Source organism: Pseudopipra pipra, chromosome 1 (assembly GCF_036250125.1).
Source record: "Pseudopipra pipra isolate bDixPip1 chromosome 1, bDixPip1.hap1, whole genome shotgun sequence".
NCBI classification, from domain to species: domain Eukaryota; kingdom Metazoa; phylum Chordata; class Aves; order Passeriformes; family Pipridae; genus Pseudopipra; species Pseudopipra pipra.
This window is the reverse complement of record NC_087549.1, coordinates 87,935,340-87,955,186: the sequence shown is the minus strand read 5'-3', so window position 1 is coordinate 87,955,186 and position 19,847 is coordinate 87,935,340. Positions and strand designations below refer to the sequence as shown.

The 19,847-nt window shown below is 44.2% G+C and overlaps 1 protein-coding gene across 1 annotated transcript in view; it reads right to left on the bottom strand.

Annotated features, from left to right (window-relative positions):
* BMP6 (bone morphogenetic protein 6) overlaps window positions 1–19,847 on the bottom strand; it is an 86,379-nt gene that overhangs the window by 1,481 nt on the left and 65,051 nt on the right. Inside the window, exons 3-6 of the mRNA XM_064663971.1 lie at window positions 10,854–11,002; window positions 9,776–9,973; window positions 2,358–2,434; window positions 19–129 (exon numbers count right to left, since the gene is read on the bottom strand). Coding sequence (XP_064520041.1) covers window positions 19–129; window positions 2,358–2,434; window positions 9,776–9,973; window positions 10,854–11,002 — 535 coding nt within the window. The remainder of the gene's footprint in view (window positions 1–18; window positions 130–2,357; window positions 2,435–9,775; window positions 9,974–10,853; window positions 11,003–19,847) is intronic.

Here is a 19,847-nt window from a genome sequence, read left to right as displayed (position 1 = left end):
AGCTGGCTGGAGACTTACCAGAGTTTGGACAATGGCATGATTGGTTGCGTTCATATGGGCATTGAGTGGGAATGAGCACTCTCCATCACAGTAGTTGGCTGCGTAGCCCTTTGGAGCGATTATCCAGTCCTTTTTAGGGAAACAAACAGAACATGATTCAACAGACAACTGCATGCAATTAAGAGCAGCTGAAAATTTTCCATTAACTTTTTTCTTGAGGGTGAAAATGTGTTTTCACTGAAACTGTTAGGCTTTTGATTGGGGTTTTGGTTTTTTGGTTTTTCTTGAGCCATCACTTTTACAAGGACACACTGATTTCAATGTCCAAAGAACAGTGCACATATATGTATTGCCATGAACTAAGAGAGTTTTATCCCTAAAACTCTTGCTGGGTTGCCTTGTGGGGATTGTGGTTTGGAAGCCTTTATGTTCCAACATTTCCTGCAGGTTAGGCCCTCTGGCTGAACTACCTTTCCTAGGTTGAGTCACAGCCACAGCTGGTGCCCCCTCATGGAAAAAATCACATCCATGCATTCACACAGGCACAATTCAAGCCTGAGGGAGCTCCACAACAGGAATATAAAAAACTGCTGTGGTGTCTCACAGACACTCTATCTTATTCACCCTCATACGGGGACACTAGCCTGCTAAGCCCACTGTGGGAAGTCTTAGCTGTGTAACAGCTTCAGCACATCTGCCAGACTCCTAAAGGAGGGGCAGGGCAGCCAGCCTGAGCTGCATGTGCAAACAGGTGGCCCCAGTGGCACTCTTGAGTCCCATGATGGTAGGGAAGAAGAAGGTGACTTTTCAACAAAGGGCTCATAAAAAAATTACAGCTTCTCTGCTGCTGACACAAAAGAGCCAAAGGAAAACTAAAAGCAGCAATAATTAGCAGGAGATATTTTGCTTCCTTTGGTGTCAGGCTCTGCAGGTTATCCTGTAGAAGAACATACTGGTACACTTCACGTGCATGTAATTCTTAGACAATTTCCCCTTTACCTGACAACAATTACCTGTGTTTGCTTGAATTTTGCTACAGCAGGCCTGAGCAGCCAGACACTTGCTGTAGCTTTGCTAGCCAGGTTTGTTCCCACGAGGATACCTGGGCATCACAAAAACTCCCCTTCATTTTATTGTACTAGTTCACCCATAATTTGCTCCTGGTAAACCAACCTCCTTTTCATAAGAAAATCACCCTTCTGCTAGAGATGCCAGTACAGACTGTGTAATTTAATTTGTGGTTTAATGGGCTGTAAGAATAAGGGAAGTGCTCTGCTAAAAAAAAATTAATGGATGTTCTAAAGGAGGTGGCAGTGCCAAACAACTGCAGGGTGCTGCTGCCCTGCCTTGATCATCTGCCTGCAACAAGTAGGACCTGGATTCCAACTCTTGCAATGAGCCCTGCTGGTCTGTGGCCTGTCTTTGGCAGCATTGTACCTTTCTACACCTAGAAACATGAAAGCAGTGCCTTCAAGATCAGGAACTTCACAACTGGAATCTGCCTCCTGCCTGAAAGCAGGGCAAGTAAGCTAAGGAACAGGTGGAAAAACTGTTCACAAGTGAAAAGAAATGCCACTCACAAGTAATGGAGAACGGAGTCAGCAGGCACCCACAGTTGCAGCTAGTGGGCTGGAGTTGACATAAGTTACAAAAAGTACTGTCCCATTAGCTGAGAGGACTTCCATGTCCAGGGGCAGCACCAGGGGCGGCCCTGGCATTCTGAATTATAACCAGGTAAAAACATTAGCTGACAGCAATGGGATCTCCCCTCACAAAAGGGCTGAATGAAAGAATGAAAGAAAAATTTAAAAATTTTAAAAAAGAGAAGGTGAGGGCATTCTTTGAAATGTGATGTTCGATTACACAGTGGCCTGGTCCTAAATAACTTACTCTAAACAACTTTTTGGCCTCATGGTGTTGCAACTAAACCCAGTCTTCAGACTACCTACCACAGGCAGTGCTAATGGTGGTGCAGGGATGGAGGATTTCAAACAATGGCCAATTTCAAACAGTGGCTAAACACTACACACAAAAAAATTTAATTAAAATCACTGCTTATCATCGGATTTTTTTTCTTATCATTAGAGATTCACAGATATAAACCCTTGCCCGTACTGTGACTCCCGTGAGTGACAGACTGTATACTTGAATCTCATAAAGTATCAAGCTTCCTCTGGATCTTATCAAATGTCACAACTATCAATATTTATTTGCCTTGCCCTGTCACTGGTTTTAGTGAGGAGGCACAAGGGACATTTTAAAGCACAATGGCAGACTCAAGTGGAATTACTGTGACACTGTTTAGATAACATTTCATAACAAAATGTCTAGTTTACCCAGGGAGAAACATTACACACCTGCCATCCCAAGTCTTGGAAGCTAACGTAAAGCTCATGCTTTCTGCACGCTGTTTTTAAGTCACTGCTGTTGTAATCTGTTAAAAAAAAAAGAACAAAAACAAGAATTTAGAAACTAAAACAGGCAGAGCGTTGCTGGAGGGCACAGCTGGCCAAATGTGTGCGTGCTGTGGGCTCAGCAGCAAGAAATGATGAGCTCCCTCAGCAGCCAAAAGGATAAGGGTGTTGAGGGACATCCAAAGCAGGGCTGAAGCTTTTAAGATGCCTTTGGGAATGGAGGAACCCAAGTAACAGTGACTCAGTTATAATTACTTCAGCTGCCTTCAAAGTGCTTGTAAAACACCTCCAGTAAAATGACTTCTTAAATAAATCTACTCCTTCAGCCCGGCATAGGTGACATCCCCACTGGGTGCTCAGACTCACCCCACTTCCTCAGCTGCGGTTTCCAATGTGTGCCACCCTAGGTGGTGAGCTCAAACCGCACACACTTACTGAGAGAATTACAGCCCCAGGAAGGTTAATAGTCACCTTGTTTCCCTGTAACAGTTAGCAGGAGTCCTTAAACAGCTAAGGTGTCCCATAGGCAGGGAAGTCCCCGTCTCTCTCTGTGTCTTACCCCTAGCCTTCCCCAGACATCACCCCATGCACCACCTCCACCCCTGGACCTTTACAAACCATGCTCTGAAAAACCTGTTTCTCCTTTCCATAAGCTGCTTCTCTGCAGATGACACAGAACTTGACATGCTCTCACCATTCACTTGCTCCTTAGTGCCAATACTTCACCAGAGTGGGAAAGCAGGGTGCAAAGCCCTGACCAGAGACCTTCTCCCTTGCCATGACGCAATATATGAAGATGTTTCGACCATGCAGGAGCTGCTCCTGATGACCCCACAAAGTGGAGCTTTTGACAGAGAGTGGAATTTCCCATTTATATTTGGAAAGAGAGGCGGCTCCACATGTGAACACCTGGAACCACAGAGGAGCTGAGCCGTGACAGAGGGGCCTTTCACCTCCATGTGGCTGCACAAATCCAGCCCTGACGGGTGGTTGCTGATTTTGTCACACCTCAGGTGGCTGCTGGACCTCAGCAGAGCAGCCACAGAAACCACCTTTGCAGCAGAGCAGCTTGGCCACCAGCTACAGCTGCTGAACCCGTACTGTGCACTCGATGGGAAGCACAAGAGGAAGAGATGGCAGCAAATTCAGCCGAGCAGTGTGGGAGCCCATGTTTTCCCTGTCCATGTTTTTCTCCCATGCCTTTCCACAGGGGCCTCCTCCTCTCTCACACACCTCATTTGCAATTAAAGGCGCTTCTGTCAGCAGGCAGACGTCACAGGCTGATGTGCCCGCCTCCCATTGCCCTGGACCTTTTGGCTTACCAGCCCCCTGGTGCCCCTAACATGGCTTGAAAGGTCACCCTTCCAGTGCAGCTTCCCCCAGATGCAGCAGCTGGGATAGAAAAATATTTTTAGTGACTTTTTCCTTGGCTCTGAATAAGCCTTTCTTTTGCTTCCCTCCAGCACCCCCCCTAAGTTTGGGAACTACAAATGCAAATATTTATTCAAAAGAAAAACTATAATACTAAAAGCACATCCAACTGACATTAAGGGCAGCACAGCGGTACAGCTGGGTACAGTTAACACTGAGGGCTGAAAAAAACCCTACACCTCAAACCCAGCCTCCCAACCACCAAAGATTAGAGAGTTGTTTTTAGAAGCAGCTTGGGTTTTAAACTCTAAGGATTGCATTTCAGACTTTCAATAGCTTCGCTTCAATCACGGATTTAATCAGGTGAGCAGAGCTGGTTAACAGCCTGCTGCAGTATAAACATTCACTCTTTCAGGAGCACGCGGTAGCAAGGACGGAGGAGAGTCTCTCTATTTGAGCTTTCCATTTTCAAACCAGACATACCCAGAAGAAAACAGGGTGTGGTGGGTTTTTTTCAGATGAAGCTTTTCAGTCCCTGGCTCAGCCCAGGAGCAAATTTCTAGCATGAGATGTTTTGAAATGATCTGGTCATAATGAGAGGAAAAAAATGAGCGGAGGATACTTTTAGTGATCAAAGGCTTTCCTTTAAGTACCTGAAAACACAACTTCATTGTTCTTCAATGGGAAATATGTAGTTTTCTTAGAGGAAACCATCTGTATTTGGGAGTTACAGTGGAGTTGATCTATTCACAACTGAGTGGGCAGAATGATGCTACATTCCAAATCCAGCTACAATTTACCCAAATCTGCTACAGGAAAGGGGAGAAGGCAAGGGAGGCAGAGAAAACAGGAGTAGGAAGGAAGGCTGCAAGCAATCACAAGTTTAAGAAAACACAGGGGTGGGAAAAAAAAGCTGCTTAACAAGCTACATGAAGCAGAACATGTTATGAACATGTCCTCTCTCACACTGCCCCCAAAAATTCGCCTCAGCTCACTGGTTGGAGTCACCTGATTCACACTCTGCATGGAGCTCTGGCTGCTCTCCATCCAAGGCAGATGCAGACAGTTCTATCTTCTCACTTGCCCAGACTGAGCCTTTGCTTTCTGAAACGCCGGTATACCAAACATCCCCTCTCCCTGGATTTGCACTCTTCCCTCACCCCCAAGATCCCCTGCCCTCTTTTCTTGTTATGTGCTTGCCTACTCTGTCTACTTCATGGAAGCTACTTTAGCCCAACTTCAGGGGTTTTACAACCTTAAGGTTTAAGCAACCTTAGCAGTGGCTTTCTGAACTGGAGAAAAAAATGCAGCAAAACAGATCCACATAGTCATGACCCACTCCCTACAGTTAGGAGCTCAGCATATGCTCTAGAGCCACGTACATTGAATGTGCATCCAGTTATGGGCCTGAAAAAAGAATACACACAGTCAAGGGGTTTTGGCAGTGAGCTAAAGCTCACTGAGCTACTGAAGTTGGCTTCCACGACACAATTTCTCCAAAGCCTGGAAAGCAGCATCAGCTACCCCAGGCCAGCATGCTCAGCTGTTTTAGCCCAAATTGCCATTTGAGGTGGTTCAGGAGTGCAAGATCCAACTGGCAAGAGGCAACAGGGTTCATGTCTCTTCCTACCAGCCCTGCAGCAAGGAGCCAGGAGGGCCAAGAGCAGGCAGCTTGCAGCAGGGGGGATGCTGCAAACAACTTCCATGGGGCCGGCTTACACTGCCACAGCACAATTCATGAGGATTGTTTGCCAGAAACCCTTAAAATCTCTGAGAGTTTAGAGAGCTGCTTTGGGAGTTCCTATAGGCTCATTGTGGGTTTAGCAAAATCATCTCTATTTTTTCCTCTGAACATACCAATTCAGAAATACTAGCTTGGCATTTACAAGGCACTGCATTTAATCATACTGCAAACTATTTTGTCTAAAGCAGAGATTTAAAAAAACCCAAACCCCTAGTTCTGCACTTAAAAATAACTCCCAGCACAGTTAAAACAGCACAGTTAAGATGGTTTGTCTCTGCAGCTTGTTTGCACTGAATGTTGTCTGCTTTCACCAGGCCCCAAGTCTGACTTTCTGCGAGCACAGATGTTTCTCTTAAGGCTGGACACTGGCATGTGTGTTGCTGAAAAGGGCAAGAGAATAGCCTGACCCTAATAGTCTTCCTCCTACAGATGCTCATGCACTAACCCTAGATTTCCTATAACCTCTCCCACGTTAAGTGCTGGTAAAGAACATATAAATATTTACTGAGGTCGATCCGAATGAGAACACTTGCTGCTCCCCAGGTGCCGGTTTACCAAATTCCACACAGTAATTAATTGCTTCGTGATTCAAAATAGCTTTGACAGAGGTCTCTAAGGCCAGCCCCTTCTTCTTGGTGTTTGACTTTCGTGATTTTCCCGGATAAAGCTGGTGTAAACTGATCACACACTTAATAACAGCCCACTTCACATGAAAGTGATCTGCTTGGGTGGGAAGAAGGGGAGATGTTGGGCTGACATGAACCCCCATGTGAAGGCACAAACAGCAATGCTGGCCACACTGCTCCAGTCTGCATCCAAGCACTGTGCTGAAGGGAAGATTGGCTGCCAGATAATGAAGTTTGTTAACAAGATCCTTGCCATCACAAAAGCATTTGGCTTTATTTGACTACAGTGTTTGTGCATACTGCCCTTTGCGATATTTGGTTCCCGTACACGTGCAGAAATCTGTGTGGTGCTATGCATGTCTGCTGGAAGGAAAGGCCACTTGGAGGGCCTCTTCATTTCTCATGGAGCACCTCACACCAGTTGCAAGGGCCCTAGGATGGCTAAAGAGAAGGACATGAAAAGGAGTTTTGCTTGAGTTTCACTCAGAGCAGCAAGCACAGCCCAAAGTCAGGCGTTTCAATGCTCTCCATCAGAAAGCGCTGATGGGAAGAGATATGCCTGAAGGCTGACTTGCAGAAGAGAAGGATTATCGCCATCAGACAAAGAGATAGGCCTGTGCAGAAACCGTAAATCATGGAGGTGGCTGTATGGCAGAGGGTCACCATCTGTTATGCTGAAGACATAACATCTCTTCAGTTAACCAGAGGGTCAGTGTGGAGTCTGAGAGCACAAGCTCAATCCACTGCAAGATTCAGCTGAGTGAGGGGCTCCAGATCTTGCACACAACAGCAGAGAAACACCTGCACACTCCTCCCACCCACCTCGTTCCTCCACGTCCTGGGCCAGAGTTGGCATGTGATCTTCTGCCTCAGCAGGTGAAAATACTTCCTTTTCTTCCTGCTCGTCCTCCTTCTACAGAAGAACTGAGCTTAGCTCCAGGAACGTATTGATGCAGGACTCTATGTCAAAGCAGTTTATAACCGTGGGGGTTATTCAGTTCTGCTTTATACAAGCCAACCATAATTACGTGTTTGTAATACAGGGAAATAATTATTCTTGGCAAAAAAATACAGATCATTGAGAATCTTATGCTACGGCCATAGCCTTAGTATCTGAGCTCTTGGTACTGACTGCAGGACAACAACTGCATGTCAAAGGGAGCATAGTGGGGTCCCTTTCCCACACACAGCACCTAACCCCCGGTTCACCAGATCTGGTACCAGCCCAGCAGCACACTTCAGGCACTTCAAACTGCAGGACTTGAAATTCTTGCCATATTTAGACAGCAAATGGGGCTTTTTAAAACATACTGCCCCAAAACAACTCACAGGATCTTTAGGAAAAGGGGTTCCTTTTTGGACTGAAAAAATAAATCCCTGTGCATTCACTAACATAGAGAAAGGAAGTTTTAATCTACCAAAAAAACCATCAACACCAAACCACTGCCTTGCTCTCAAGGAGAGAAACTACTCTCAAGCCCTGGTAGGCAGAAGCAATTCTAGCTTGAGGAAGAGCACAGACCAAAAATTTGACAAGACCTAAGATACAGCAAGAGAGGAAGATGCACACATGGGGAGATGCAACCCAGTTCTGCACCCGCTTTGGGTCCAGATGCATCAGGGCACCCTCAGAAGAACTAGGCAGCCTTCAGGGTAATCCCAGGGCCATAGATGTAGACATCCTCACATTTAAAAAAGAATTATAAAAAAATCCTGTGATCTATTTAATGCTAAAAACCTTTACTGGTCATTGGTGCCTCTTGGGCTGTCAAATCAACCACTTCTTAAGGAGAACAGAGTCTGAGAGTCATATACTTACAAAGGAAAACAAGCTGATGTAGTCTCTCTTTTCTAAACACAGAAACCAACCAAATATACATCTTAACTTTAAACTCCTTTCCCCCGCCCTTAACAGTCTCAACTATACCTTATTGTCTACTGAAATGCCAAATTCCAGGTTTTAAATTAAAGCTGGCTTTGAGCTCGAAGAGCCCAAAAAAACCCTTGAGATCAAAGAATGCCAGCTATTTTTTCCCTTTTTTGTCATTTTAGAATTTTATGACCTGATGTGTGGTGTAGTCAAGAAAGCAGCAATGTAAAAATGTCCCTTTTTGCCCAATGTATCTGCTCCCTCTGGAGCTTTGAGTCACTTTGCCTGATTTAAAAATATGAAAAATTTGTTTTAGCAAACTCATCACACAGGAAAGTAACTCAGTAAGCAGCCATGATGCCCAGGCTTTAAATCTGCAGCTTGGAGACCTGAAGGAAATCAGGACCAAAGCAGGTCTCAGAAATTTGGACCCACAGAAGGTGCTGGCAGAGGGCTCTCATGCCAGATTAGGTGGTAACTCCTCCAGCAATGCCATGCTGGCAGTGGCCAGCCTCCCCTGAGGAGGCCAGGCTGCAGGACTGAGTCTATTCTCCTGCCCTTAAAATCCATGAAGCCTTATTTCACACTCACACTGGCCCTTGCACAGCATGGCATGGGAGCCCATAGTCCCTCACCATGATGGGCTGGAGCAATTTGGCTGAGTCAACACATGGCCATGCACAGACCCTGGCCACCAGCCCTGGAAGGGCTCCCATCCTGGCTCTGCTCTCTGCAGGCTCCCAGTACCATGGCCAACATGGAGCAACCTCAGGTGCAGCATGGCTCACCCACAACCCAAGCATTCAGGAGCAAGTGAAAGCCTACAGATTCACACCAGCTACGTTTTGGCAGTGCTGGCTCATCTCCCTATGCTGCATCTGGATATAGACTAAAAAATACAACTGCCTCTCCTCCTTGGGGCATAGTCATTTCTAGAGACGGGAAGGGATCCTATTGAAAATGAAGGGGGCAGCATAAGCAAATTAATCAAGTAAATTGGAGTGAGCTAAAATGTTTCAAAGGAAAGAAGGTATTAAACGAAGAAGGACTTGCAGCACTGTGATGGAGGGCAGAGTGGCTGGAAAACAGGTAAGACTTAGAAGAGAGAAGACTCTCTCAATTTGCATAAAAATTTCAGAGTTATTGTATTGCCCCACCAGCCCACAACAGCAGTCATAAGGCTGCTGTAAAACACCTGCAACATGCAACCTTTCCACAGTAAACAGGAAAACTTCTTTGCCTGTCTGGAAATATGCTTCACCATGTATACACTGATGTTCTCACAAGGTTAAAAAAAAAAAAATCTCGAGCTGTTCTACCACGTTTTTTCCAAAGAAATCTGACAGAGGACTCTGCTGGGAATGCATATGTGCAATACCATAAATCTCAGTGTACACAGAGATTGAGTCTTTCAAATATTGCACTTCACTTCTAGGGCATAATCCTAGACAAATACTGCATAGCAAACAACCTACAAGCACAAGAGTTGTGGCTAAAATATCTCATCCCCTTGAAATAAATGGGCACAACTTCACATGGGGGTCTGGACTCCACCCTGGATTCAGGAGGACTCCTGTAAGTCTATTACGTGAGATCTCCTCTTCCAACCCCTTGCAGATGTAACCTATTACCCCAGGGAAGAGCATCCCACCTTACAACCCTCTTCTTGCTTCTTTCAACTCCAAAGCAAATGAAAACATTACAAGTCATCCCAGCTTGTGCTGCATGATTACCTGTGTTACATGATTACCTGTGACACTTGACACCCTGGAAACGTCTTGAGTCTGGGTGGAGCGGTTCCGACTCTGCTGCCTGCGCCTGCTTGTTGCTGACCTAGTGGTCCGTAGGTGAACTTCGCTCACTTTGAAGAAGGCCACCATGAAAGGCTGTTTGTCATAAGGGCCATCTCGCCCTACAAGGCCTGCTTCTCTAGGATTTACACTGAAACCTTCAAACCAAACAGTAAAGTGAATGTTAGAAAAAAGAGTGCAGGTGGATTGCTCCTTTCAGCATCGCAACATCCCCATAAGCAGCGTCTCTTTTCTTCTTGCTCATACTCTTCTTTAAACACTAAACATTCCTCTCCTGCCACCACGGCCTATGGGCATTGTTACGACAGCACTCCATCCTGGACAAGAGACTTCACTGCAGCATCTGGCTCTTTGGTATCCCTTTGGCATCTCCATTCCAGTTTAGGCTTTTTTTACTCTATATAACTATAAAGTTAAAAAAATAAACTCTCTATTTTCTCTACTCTGTTATAAAGAGTTATATACATAGATATATACAACACAATGCCCAGATGTGTCACGAAATTAGTTCTGCTGCCTGTGAAACACAAGAAGCAGACATGAGATTAGGAGACCTCTAGGGAAAGCAGACGGCAAAGGGATGGTGTGCTTTTGTCAGTAGCAGAGGAATGGGCTCTCAGCCCAACTGGGAAGGTAGAGGCTGGCACTAACATTTCCTCAGGGAAAAAAAGGGGACAGCCCCTCTACTCTTACTTCACATCACAGGTGTACCAAACTCCAGCATGAAGTGACAGAAAGAAAACAAAGTTGGAGACTACCGCAACCCACTTCCACCAGCTCATCCTGGTACTGTCTAGAGATACCTGACCTCACTTATGGGGAAAGACATGACCATCATGGGACAGCCAATAACTGACAGCCCACCACTTATGCCCTCAGACGCCCTGCTCGTGGTGTTGGCTATAGCTGCTTAGGGTGCCCACCCCCCCACATCTCAACTGGGTTCTGTTAGCACCACTTCTAGACAACATCCAAGGGACTCAAGAGGTGACTAGTGTTACCTGGCCCATAACCTACCATCACGTGTCACCACGCTCAGCTGCAGTCCCATGTTGTGCTGAGGGTTCATCACCCACATGTTACTGGTTGCAGTGACATCAAACTCCAGCCAGCCCTCCTCTGATGCCCACACTGCCCGCGTGTCCAGCAGAAACAGGTCAGAGGCCCTGCAGAGGAGAAGCGTAATGAGAAGACTGTGGTGTCAGCGATCTTCTACCCTGGCTTTTGCCGTTACAGAAACAAAACCTGAAGTAGTTATAAGTTATGTTAACAGCTAGGAGAAAAAAAAAAACCACAATGCCCCAAATCTGCTAGTGTGTATCCAGAGTTTTGCCATGAGATGCACATGCGTTCACATATGAAATTCAGGATTACATTTTCTAAGAGGAAAGCTACCCTACTCCTCAGGTCTGTCCACTTCTCCACCAGCAAGGGATTAGTAAGGCTCTCTTCTTCCTGAAGAGTGTAATGCTAACCCTGGCAAGACAGTGGTCAAACTACCAGCATGTACTTCAGCTTCAAATGCTTTTAGGTCTAAACCATTTTTGCAGCGTCAAATACTCACCCAAACTCAGTTAAGTGAAGTCAGCTGCAGAAGCACACAGAGAAATCCCATGTACATGTTCTTGCTGTATTACAGGCATAAGTTTCCTGTCAAGAAAGCTGCAATTCCTATCCTTAACCTGTGGCTATCATCACAAAACAGATACCAGGTGTCAATCCCATCTTCATCTGTCTTTCCCTCCTGCACCTTTTTTTCTAACAGGAACAATGGAAATGAGAAAATAGAGTACCTGTCCCTCCTACTCATCAAAGGTTAACTTCAGAAAAAAATCATTTTGATTGAGTTATATTTTACTTTTGGCCAATTGCTATGTCATGCTGCCCAGCAGCTTGGCTTGCATGAGATCACACATGGAAAAATAAGCACTTAAGTATATCAGGGCTCCTAGTGTAGCTATTTTTACAGCATGAAGGCTTTCCTCCACCTCACTGGTAGCTGCACACTCTGTGGTTGACTCAACAGCCTTTCCCACAGGAGTCTTTGCCACCACTCCTCCAATGGAACAAGGGTTCAAGCTCAACTCTGACCTTCACCTCCAGCAGCAGCAAGCAGCTAAGGCTGGCCAGCTGCTACATGTTTTGGAAACCTTAAGGTTGAGAGATTTGGGCTTTCCCAGGCAGAGTATATAAACTGAAGTGTTGCTTAAAGACAACTGCAAGCAGCAGCTGCAACCACTCGTTCCCTCTCCAGTTTGATGAGAGGAATAAACTGCTAGATCATTCCCACCTCTGAACATGACTTACACATCAGGCCTCTCCAATGGACAATATCTGAAAAGGGGTTTTCCTAGCACCTGTTCTGACCTTCCCCCTCACACCAATTGCTTTCTGATCTCTGTAACAGGGTAACTCTGTGACAGAGCTACTCTAACTCCTCTCTACAGGGAGCTCTGTAAGAGTAAATGCTCCTGAACACTCAAACACATGGGAGTAATCAGGTCTACAAAAACATGAAGAGGAGGCTGGGAGCTTATATTCCCATTGCCTTGCCCTTTGGGAAGGCACTTGGACAGGGGGGAGCTGTAAAACCAAAATGGGCCACATGGCATCACGTAGCCCATTCCCCTGAACTCCAGGCAGGGTCAACTGCATCCCTATCATTCCCGAAAGGCATTTGTCTCACCTGATCTTACAGGTCGCCAGCCTCCAGAGCTCCATCATTTCCCCAGGAAATTGAATGGGTTTCACTTGAAACATTTCATGTTCTTTTTTTTTCTTTTTTTCTTTTTTTTTTTCCCCTCTCCCTCTATTATCCAACTTAAATGTCACAACAATACCCCCTTCTTATTAAAACAATATCTTCAGTCTCTCCTTACAAGCCATGTTTTACAGACTTTGACTATTCTCATTGCTCTTTATCGACCCAGCTCAGATCAAGATCTCACTGATGCTGAGTACAGTGAAAGGATAATCTTGATGTGTCTCACAGACTGTGCCTCTACTCATACATCTCAGGATATGATTTTGGCTTCTTCACAAAACTCACACTGTTAACTCACGTTCACCTTGTGATCTACTATAATCCTTAGATTCATGCTGCTGAACCACAAAGGACCCAGTCACTTCCTAGGGTGTATTTACATTACTGATTTTTCATGTCCCAATGAAATTGTCCTTTCTCCCAAATCACATTCCATTCCCACTTCCCCCTCCCCTGCCCCAGACTGAACCTCCACCATTATTAGATCACTTAAAACACAGACTTGCCTTTCTCTCGGTGTCCCCCATTTTAGTGTCCTCCACAAATATAATAAGCAGACTGCCCAACCAAAGTACAATCGTACCAAACAAGAATGATCCACTTTATCCCAGTCTGTCACATTTACTTTGGAGAGATTTCAATTCCTTTGCAGCATGAAGAAAAATGGACAACCGGGTTTTCCAGTCCAGTTAACTCTTTGCAAAAAGTCTCATACAGGACTGATTTTCAATCAGCTCTGCTATTCATAGAATCATAGAATCAATCGAGTTGGAAAAGACCTCCAAGATCATCAAGTTCAATCCTTGATCCACTACCACCGTGGTTACTAGACCATGGCACTAAGTGCCACATCCAGTCTCATCTTATAAACCTCCACGGACAGTGAATCCATCACCTCCCTGGGCAGCCCATTCCAATGTCTGATTAATCTCTCTGTAAAAAATTTCAACTGATTTTTGCATTGTTTGACTGGATGAAGCCAATGCTGAAGGTTCACCCCACAAGTACTTTAGGTCACAGTAGATGTATAGGTAACACATCTGAATACTTTCTGTTTAAGCCTGTTTTTAATTAATATTTGTCACCCAAACCTCACCATGCTGCACAGAATTGCATATAGTTTCTTACGAGTTTTCATTTTGGCATGAAGGTTTTAAAAGAATATTCAGCCATCTATTTCCAAAGACAAAATTAGGGAGGAAAGAAAGAATTTACTCACATAAGAAAGAATTCCAACTATTTAACTGAGAGTCTCTAAGTACTTCCTTTATTTTTTCAAGAATAGAAATCTTGTACGTCCCTCCCCCTTTAAGAAAGTCACCTCAAATTTGGCCAAGCAGTAAGTACTTGAAAATTCCTGCCCAAAAAGGTTTAATAGAGATTCAGAGCTTAGCAACAAAGTTCTCTGGACTTCTTGTATTCAAGGAACATACTTTCCCCTTCTTTCCCCCTTGGTAAACCAAATACCATGCATCACCTCAGGGGAATCTGCTCTTTCCTACAAGCCATGTGTCTGAGAAGAGATATCCCTGCTACTTCTGCAAAAAAAGCTGTATGGTGTCTGATCTTGGAACAGAGACTGGGAGATCCCCCAAGCTAGCCTTTGGTCAAAGGGAAAAGGGAAAGGACGTCAAAAGGAAAGAATATCTCATATCTCTCTCTCTAGTCAAAGGGAAAGAATATTTCATTAGATGGGGAAAGATGGAAGATTTTTTGTAGTCATCATTGCACCACATGCAAGGAATGGATGGAGAGACCCTGAATAAAAGGAAACATTCTGCAGAGAAAAGGGAGTAGAAAGATGGCCACCACATCTCTGTGAATTAGGCCCATTATTCCCAACTCAGCATCTCTCTGCTTCTAGCAGTTGGGAAACTACTGGTATCTTCCTACACTGATGGCTCCCAGAGGGCTACTGCTGCCATTTGTGGCAACACAGCTACCAACAACCATGCTGACAGATGTCAGTGATGAGAATCTACCACTTCCACTCTTTCCCCAATGTTCAGAGGGAAACACACATACGCAACTGCACTTTTTTTCTTCCTCCAGTTCTGCTTTCTGAAGACTATAGAAAACCCATTTATTCCATTCCTCTCCTAATTGGACTGCAAAAGAAAGACAGGAAACATGAAAGCTAAAGCTGCTGCACAGACTTATTACCAGTCCTGATGCTGGATTATTGGCTGATTTTGGCAGTGACCATTTTTGCCAACAGTGTTTGCTTAGCAGGTCCACACCCTATGGCCCAACCTATTACAAAAGTTGAAGCGCATACAGCAGACGAGCAGGGGTTTCCTGCAAGCCAAAGGGCAGTGCTGGAGAAAGGAAAAAATAAACATCTGAAAGTGGCAACAAACCTACTGGAGGAAGTTGATCCTCACCAGTACATGCATGACAAGAATGAGGCCTTACAGCCATGTCCAAAAAAGAAATAGTTTAGGAAGCAGTCAGACATCATGCTGAAGAGCGCTAAACACAAGTAGATGCAAGCCCACAGTGAAAGAAAAATCTAGGAGCGGACAAGAAGGTGAGAAACGGATCATATACTGAGCAAGCCACATAAAACAAAGTATTGAATTTCTAGTCATTAAGTGATGACATTGATCCCGTGCAGTGAGGCAGGCAGTGACCTTCCAAGAGGAAGCATGCAACTGAGGACATGGTCATCTTAATGGAAGGATATTTGAAAACTTCAGCATTTGAGAAAAACAGAGGCAAGATGGAACCCGAGGGAAACAGGAAGGGAACATGAGGAACAGGAAAAACTAGAAAAAGAAAGGCTGGAAGAAATGTTTGAGCCAGCATCACTGAGGAGACAGGAAGGAGCATAGGCTGAATAAAGCAGAGTCAGTCCAAAGGTTGCATGCCCAAGCAACCTCAGATGTCAGAGACATCACAAGACCTCTAGCACCTCCACAGGTCTTTAAAATTCAGTGTACAGAAGATAAATTTCATCCCCAAAACAGGCAGTTTCTTAACACTCTCTCTGCCTAAATCTGCTTCTGGGTTTTTACACAGTTACTGCCATCTCATTGTCACTAAGGTGCCCAACAGCCTCATCTTTCTTTTCAGTGTGCTTAACCATCTGCATGAATTCAGTTAATGATTTCCATAATAAGGCTGCTGCAGGCATAATATGTATTAATCTCAGATTATTAAAGGGAAACAAGTGAATGGGAGAAACTGAGGCCGTGAGCTTAAACAACTTTCCTGATACAAGAGAGGATATTAAATACGAAGATGCAAATTAGAAACTCCCAACTCAAAACAGGAGTTCTTTGTTCTGGATTAAGGCTCTAAAGTATGGACTCAAGTACCAAGAAATAAATGGGAGTGTTTCCATGGCCTTCAGAAGACTCTGGAGAAGGATGGAAAAGCAAAGGTCAACAAAGCAATCACAAGTGGCTGCAATAAACAGAAAGGAGAACACAGTTTACTGGAGAAATATGGCCTGTGTAATTCAGAAGGCAGGATTTAGCTCCAGTGTCCTCAGAGAGTGAGCCGATTTGTCAGATATAAATATCAAATATAGCTACTATTCTTAACGCCAGCATCCCAACCATGTACTCAGGGCATTTATAGGCGAAAAAGCTTGCATTTAACTTCAGTGCTTTTCCCCCCTCTAAGATAAATATTTTGTTAACTGAAACCTCTGTGTAAACCTTTCAACAAAATGTCTCTAGGTGTTAATTCTCTTTAATTGAACACTAATTAGATTAGAATTCAGTCAAATTAGTAACCAGGTCAAGTGGTTTCTCTTACTTACTATACTTAGTGAAATGTTCACATTAAAATAATTTTTCTGTTCTGGATACACATTACAACATGGAACTTTGCTACAGGAAAAACACCAAAGCTATAAAAAGCTAAATTTAAAGAAGTATCTGTTGAACTAGTTTTTTTAGTTTCCCACCCTCCCTGGCCTTCTTTCCCTGACCAGGCAGAAGTTTTACCAGGGAGACAGTGAGAACAAACAGAAATCTCACCTTCAAAATGACTAAGTTAAAGGTCTCGCATTTTAATTGCATATCTTGGAACAACATTTTTGGCCCAACTTCAAAGCCTGCAATTACCCAGGTGTTTAAAGGATTGTTACGCATCAACAGCCATTTACCAAAGCATTAATTACTATAAGTCTCTAAAACTTTCCTCAGCTGAACCTTTTTGTTTACTTTTCTTCAAAGACAAGTTGACATAATAGTCTAGACTGCCTAGCAGCAGTTTCTCAAAAGGGAATTTTGCACAGAAGTGTGGAATCTACATTTTAATTAACGCTCTTTCTAAATACTCCTCTGCCCGCCTCAGGATCAGAATCTTTAGCTTGCACTGACATCAACTTTCTGTAAAAATTATCCTGTGTATAGCAAGCTAGCAAAATTATTCCACTATCCACTATCGAAGGACAAATAAATCTACTCGCAACTGACTCAGTCTTAGAGAGTTAAACAGAACTCCACTTAGATAAAACTTTGAAATCGCAGCCTTTTCAAACCTCTACGTCCACCATCTTGCAGTAGATGTAATTCCTACTTCAAGTTTAAAAGTATTACTTACAGAATTAACTTTATGTGGAGCTCCCACAGGATGAGGTATTGCCAAGAGATGCAATACAAAACCTTAACAACTAAATGACCAGTAGTCCAAAGATTCAAATGCACCATACAAAATTTAATTAATCAGTGCTTCTTTGTACAGAGACCCACGGGCAGGGAAATGCCAGCCCCTGGAATGAGCTGCCATGGAAAGCAAAGGCAGTCTCTACTGGAAAGCAAAGGCAGTCTCTATTGTTTCATGAGAAGTAAGGCTCAACTGTCTTGAAAAAGTTATGCCATCTGTGGGCCAGAGGACCAGGAGAGACATGCGCATCCTATAAGAGCTTCTTAGAAACCAGGAAGGAAATACAAAGAAATGTCAACTTACAAACAAAGTTACTTCCAAGGTGGAATAGAAGACCATCAGCTGGGCACTAATTTGCAAGGATTGCCAGCCAGCAGAGGAAAAAGCACAGAATGGAGATGCTGGGAGACACTCTGGAGGGGGTTCTGCAATTCAGGACAGAGAGAGGAAAGCCATCCTGGATGTATCCAGATATGGGGACGCACAAGAAGGGAGAGATACGCTCAACCTCACACCTCCACTTCTCTCCTCTGAAAAGAGTTGCCCTGGGCTGAAAAGGCTGCCCTGTATCACTGCATGCCTCATCCTGGCTGCAAAATCTGCAAAGGCAGGAGGTTAAGTCTTCCAGACTCACTGGAAGAGTAGCAGGGTGAAACATAGGTTTTAAGGCTGAATGTGGCAAAGACTGGAAAATCAGAGCCTAGACCTACAGGATGTGGTCTCCCTACACCAAGACTATGGGAAGTTCAGCCTACAGGTCTGTGATAATCCCCAGAAAAGCCAATACAGATATTTGAATGCAAAGGTGTCCCCCTATTTACAGCTTAAGGTCTTGAGCTCCACAGATCTGAGGAATGAACATTTTACCAACAGGAGCAGTGAAAAAAAGAAAAAATCATCCTAAGTCACAGGGATAGGAGATATATTTCTTTTTTTTTCAACTACAATTCTGTAAGAAAAAGGGATATTTTAGCAGTACTGAAGGCTACAGTACTTCAGAGTTTCATCCAGAATAACTTTGACTTTCAAACTACTCTAAACCAACCAGCCCAAACCACAACAAATCACACACCCACAGTGGAAGCTGAATTGAGATGTGGGCAGACACTTCTCTATAGCATCATGGAAACAGCTCTATCATATACAAATATATACACACTATATACAAATCTGACCCCAACTTGAAACAGATTGATGCTATCTTTGTCATTTGTATTACACAACCCATTCCAAAATCCAGTTGAGGACGGTTATTTATTTTCTAAGCTATAAACACTGCTGTTGAATCAATCTGCCCTTTAGGTTAGAAGCTCGGACCACATTTGTATAAATATCCTGTTGCAAAGAGGAAGACTTTATTACCACTATAACTGGCAGCTAAAAGCCAATGAGTGCCTTAACCCTTTAGGAATTGTGTTCAGTAGAAGAACATGGTCCCCAGGCAGTCGCTCTGCAGGGCTCACTTTTGTCCACACGTGTCTTATCATGTAGGAGGAATCTTTCTGACCATCATGTCCTCATATTTCATTCTGGGTGCAAACGAAACTGTTTAATAAACTTTGACCATTAAGGTACCGTATCTTCCTTTGATCACTAACATAGGCCACTGTGTTTTTCATAGATCAGTTGTTTGGACAGTGTGGGAGTGTTCTGAGGTCTGCATTAGCAGGATATTTACACTTGAAAACATACTGATGATCCAAACCAAGGACTAACATCTTTGATCAACCATAAACTGCCTTCCCTAGTCCTGACCTGACACCTCTCTGGGTGAGAACATGGAAGTTTCAAGAACAAAACTGTTTAAATAATGAGCTGTTTTCAGGGACAAACTCATTTCTTCCCTTCCCTTGTAAAGGTCTCACTTACACAGCAAGTGAGACTTCTGAGACCACTCCCAAGTGGTATCAGAAATCACAGAAGGCTTTGCTGATTCTTCCACAAAATCCGTGCTACACTTTAGAATCAAGGGAAGCTGCAGGGCTTAGCTGTGCATTGGTACTGCGTAAGGCTCTTGTCTGTGTAGCTCTTGCCTGATGAAACTAAACAGTCTGTCAGATATGGCCAGGGTGAGACAAGCACCTGGAAGCTGATACCACTTGTCCTCCTAAATTGGTGCTTTGGCAAACGTCCCTGTTTTCTGCATATTTCAAAGGGGAAAAAAAAGAAAAAAAAAGAGAGAAGAAAAAAATCCCACCCTAGTGTTCAAACAGCCTAGTCTCTTAAAACTCTGGGCGGTCAGAAGCTGAAGGGCAGCAACATCCGGCAGATGTATCGCCTGTTCCCTCTCCCAGCGTCAGCCCCTACAGCCCACAGCCTGTTTCAAAACCCAGAGTCATCCCCCTCAGAGCAAACCAGATGTCACCTCAGCCCTATTTGGTGAAGCCTCTTTTCCACACAATCCGAAATGCTCACCACTGATGGCTGGCCACAAGCTTGACCCATCCTGAGGATTTCATTAATCTCTTTGCATCATCCCACTGACAACTCCAGCAGCTTGTGTTATGACAAAATGTGGCCGTTAACTGCGGTTTGGTTAGAAAACAAAAGCCTAGTTTCTAGGCACTATTTTTCTTACCTTACAAAAGCATGGAAGGAATGGGGAGATGAAAATATTACTGACACAA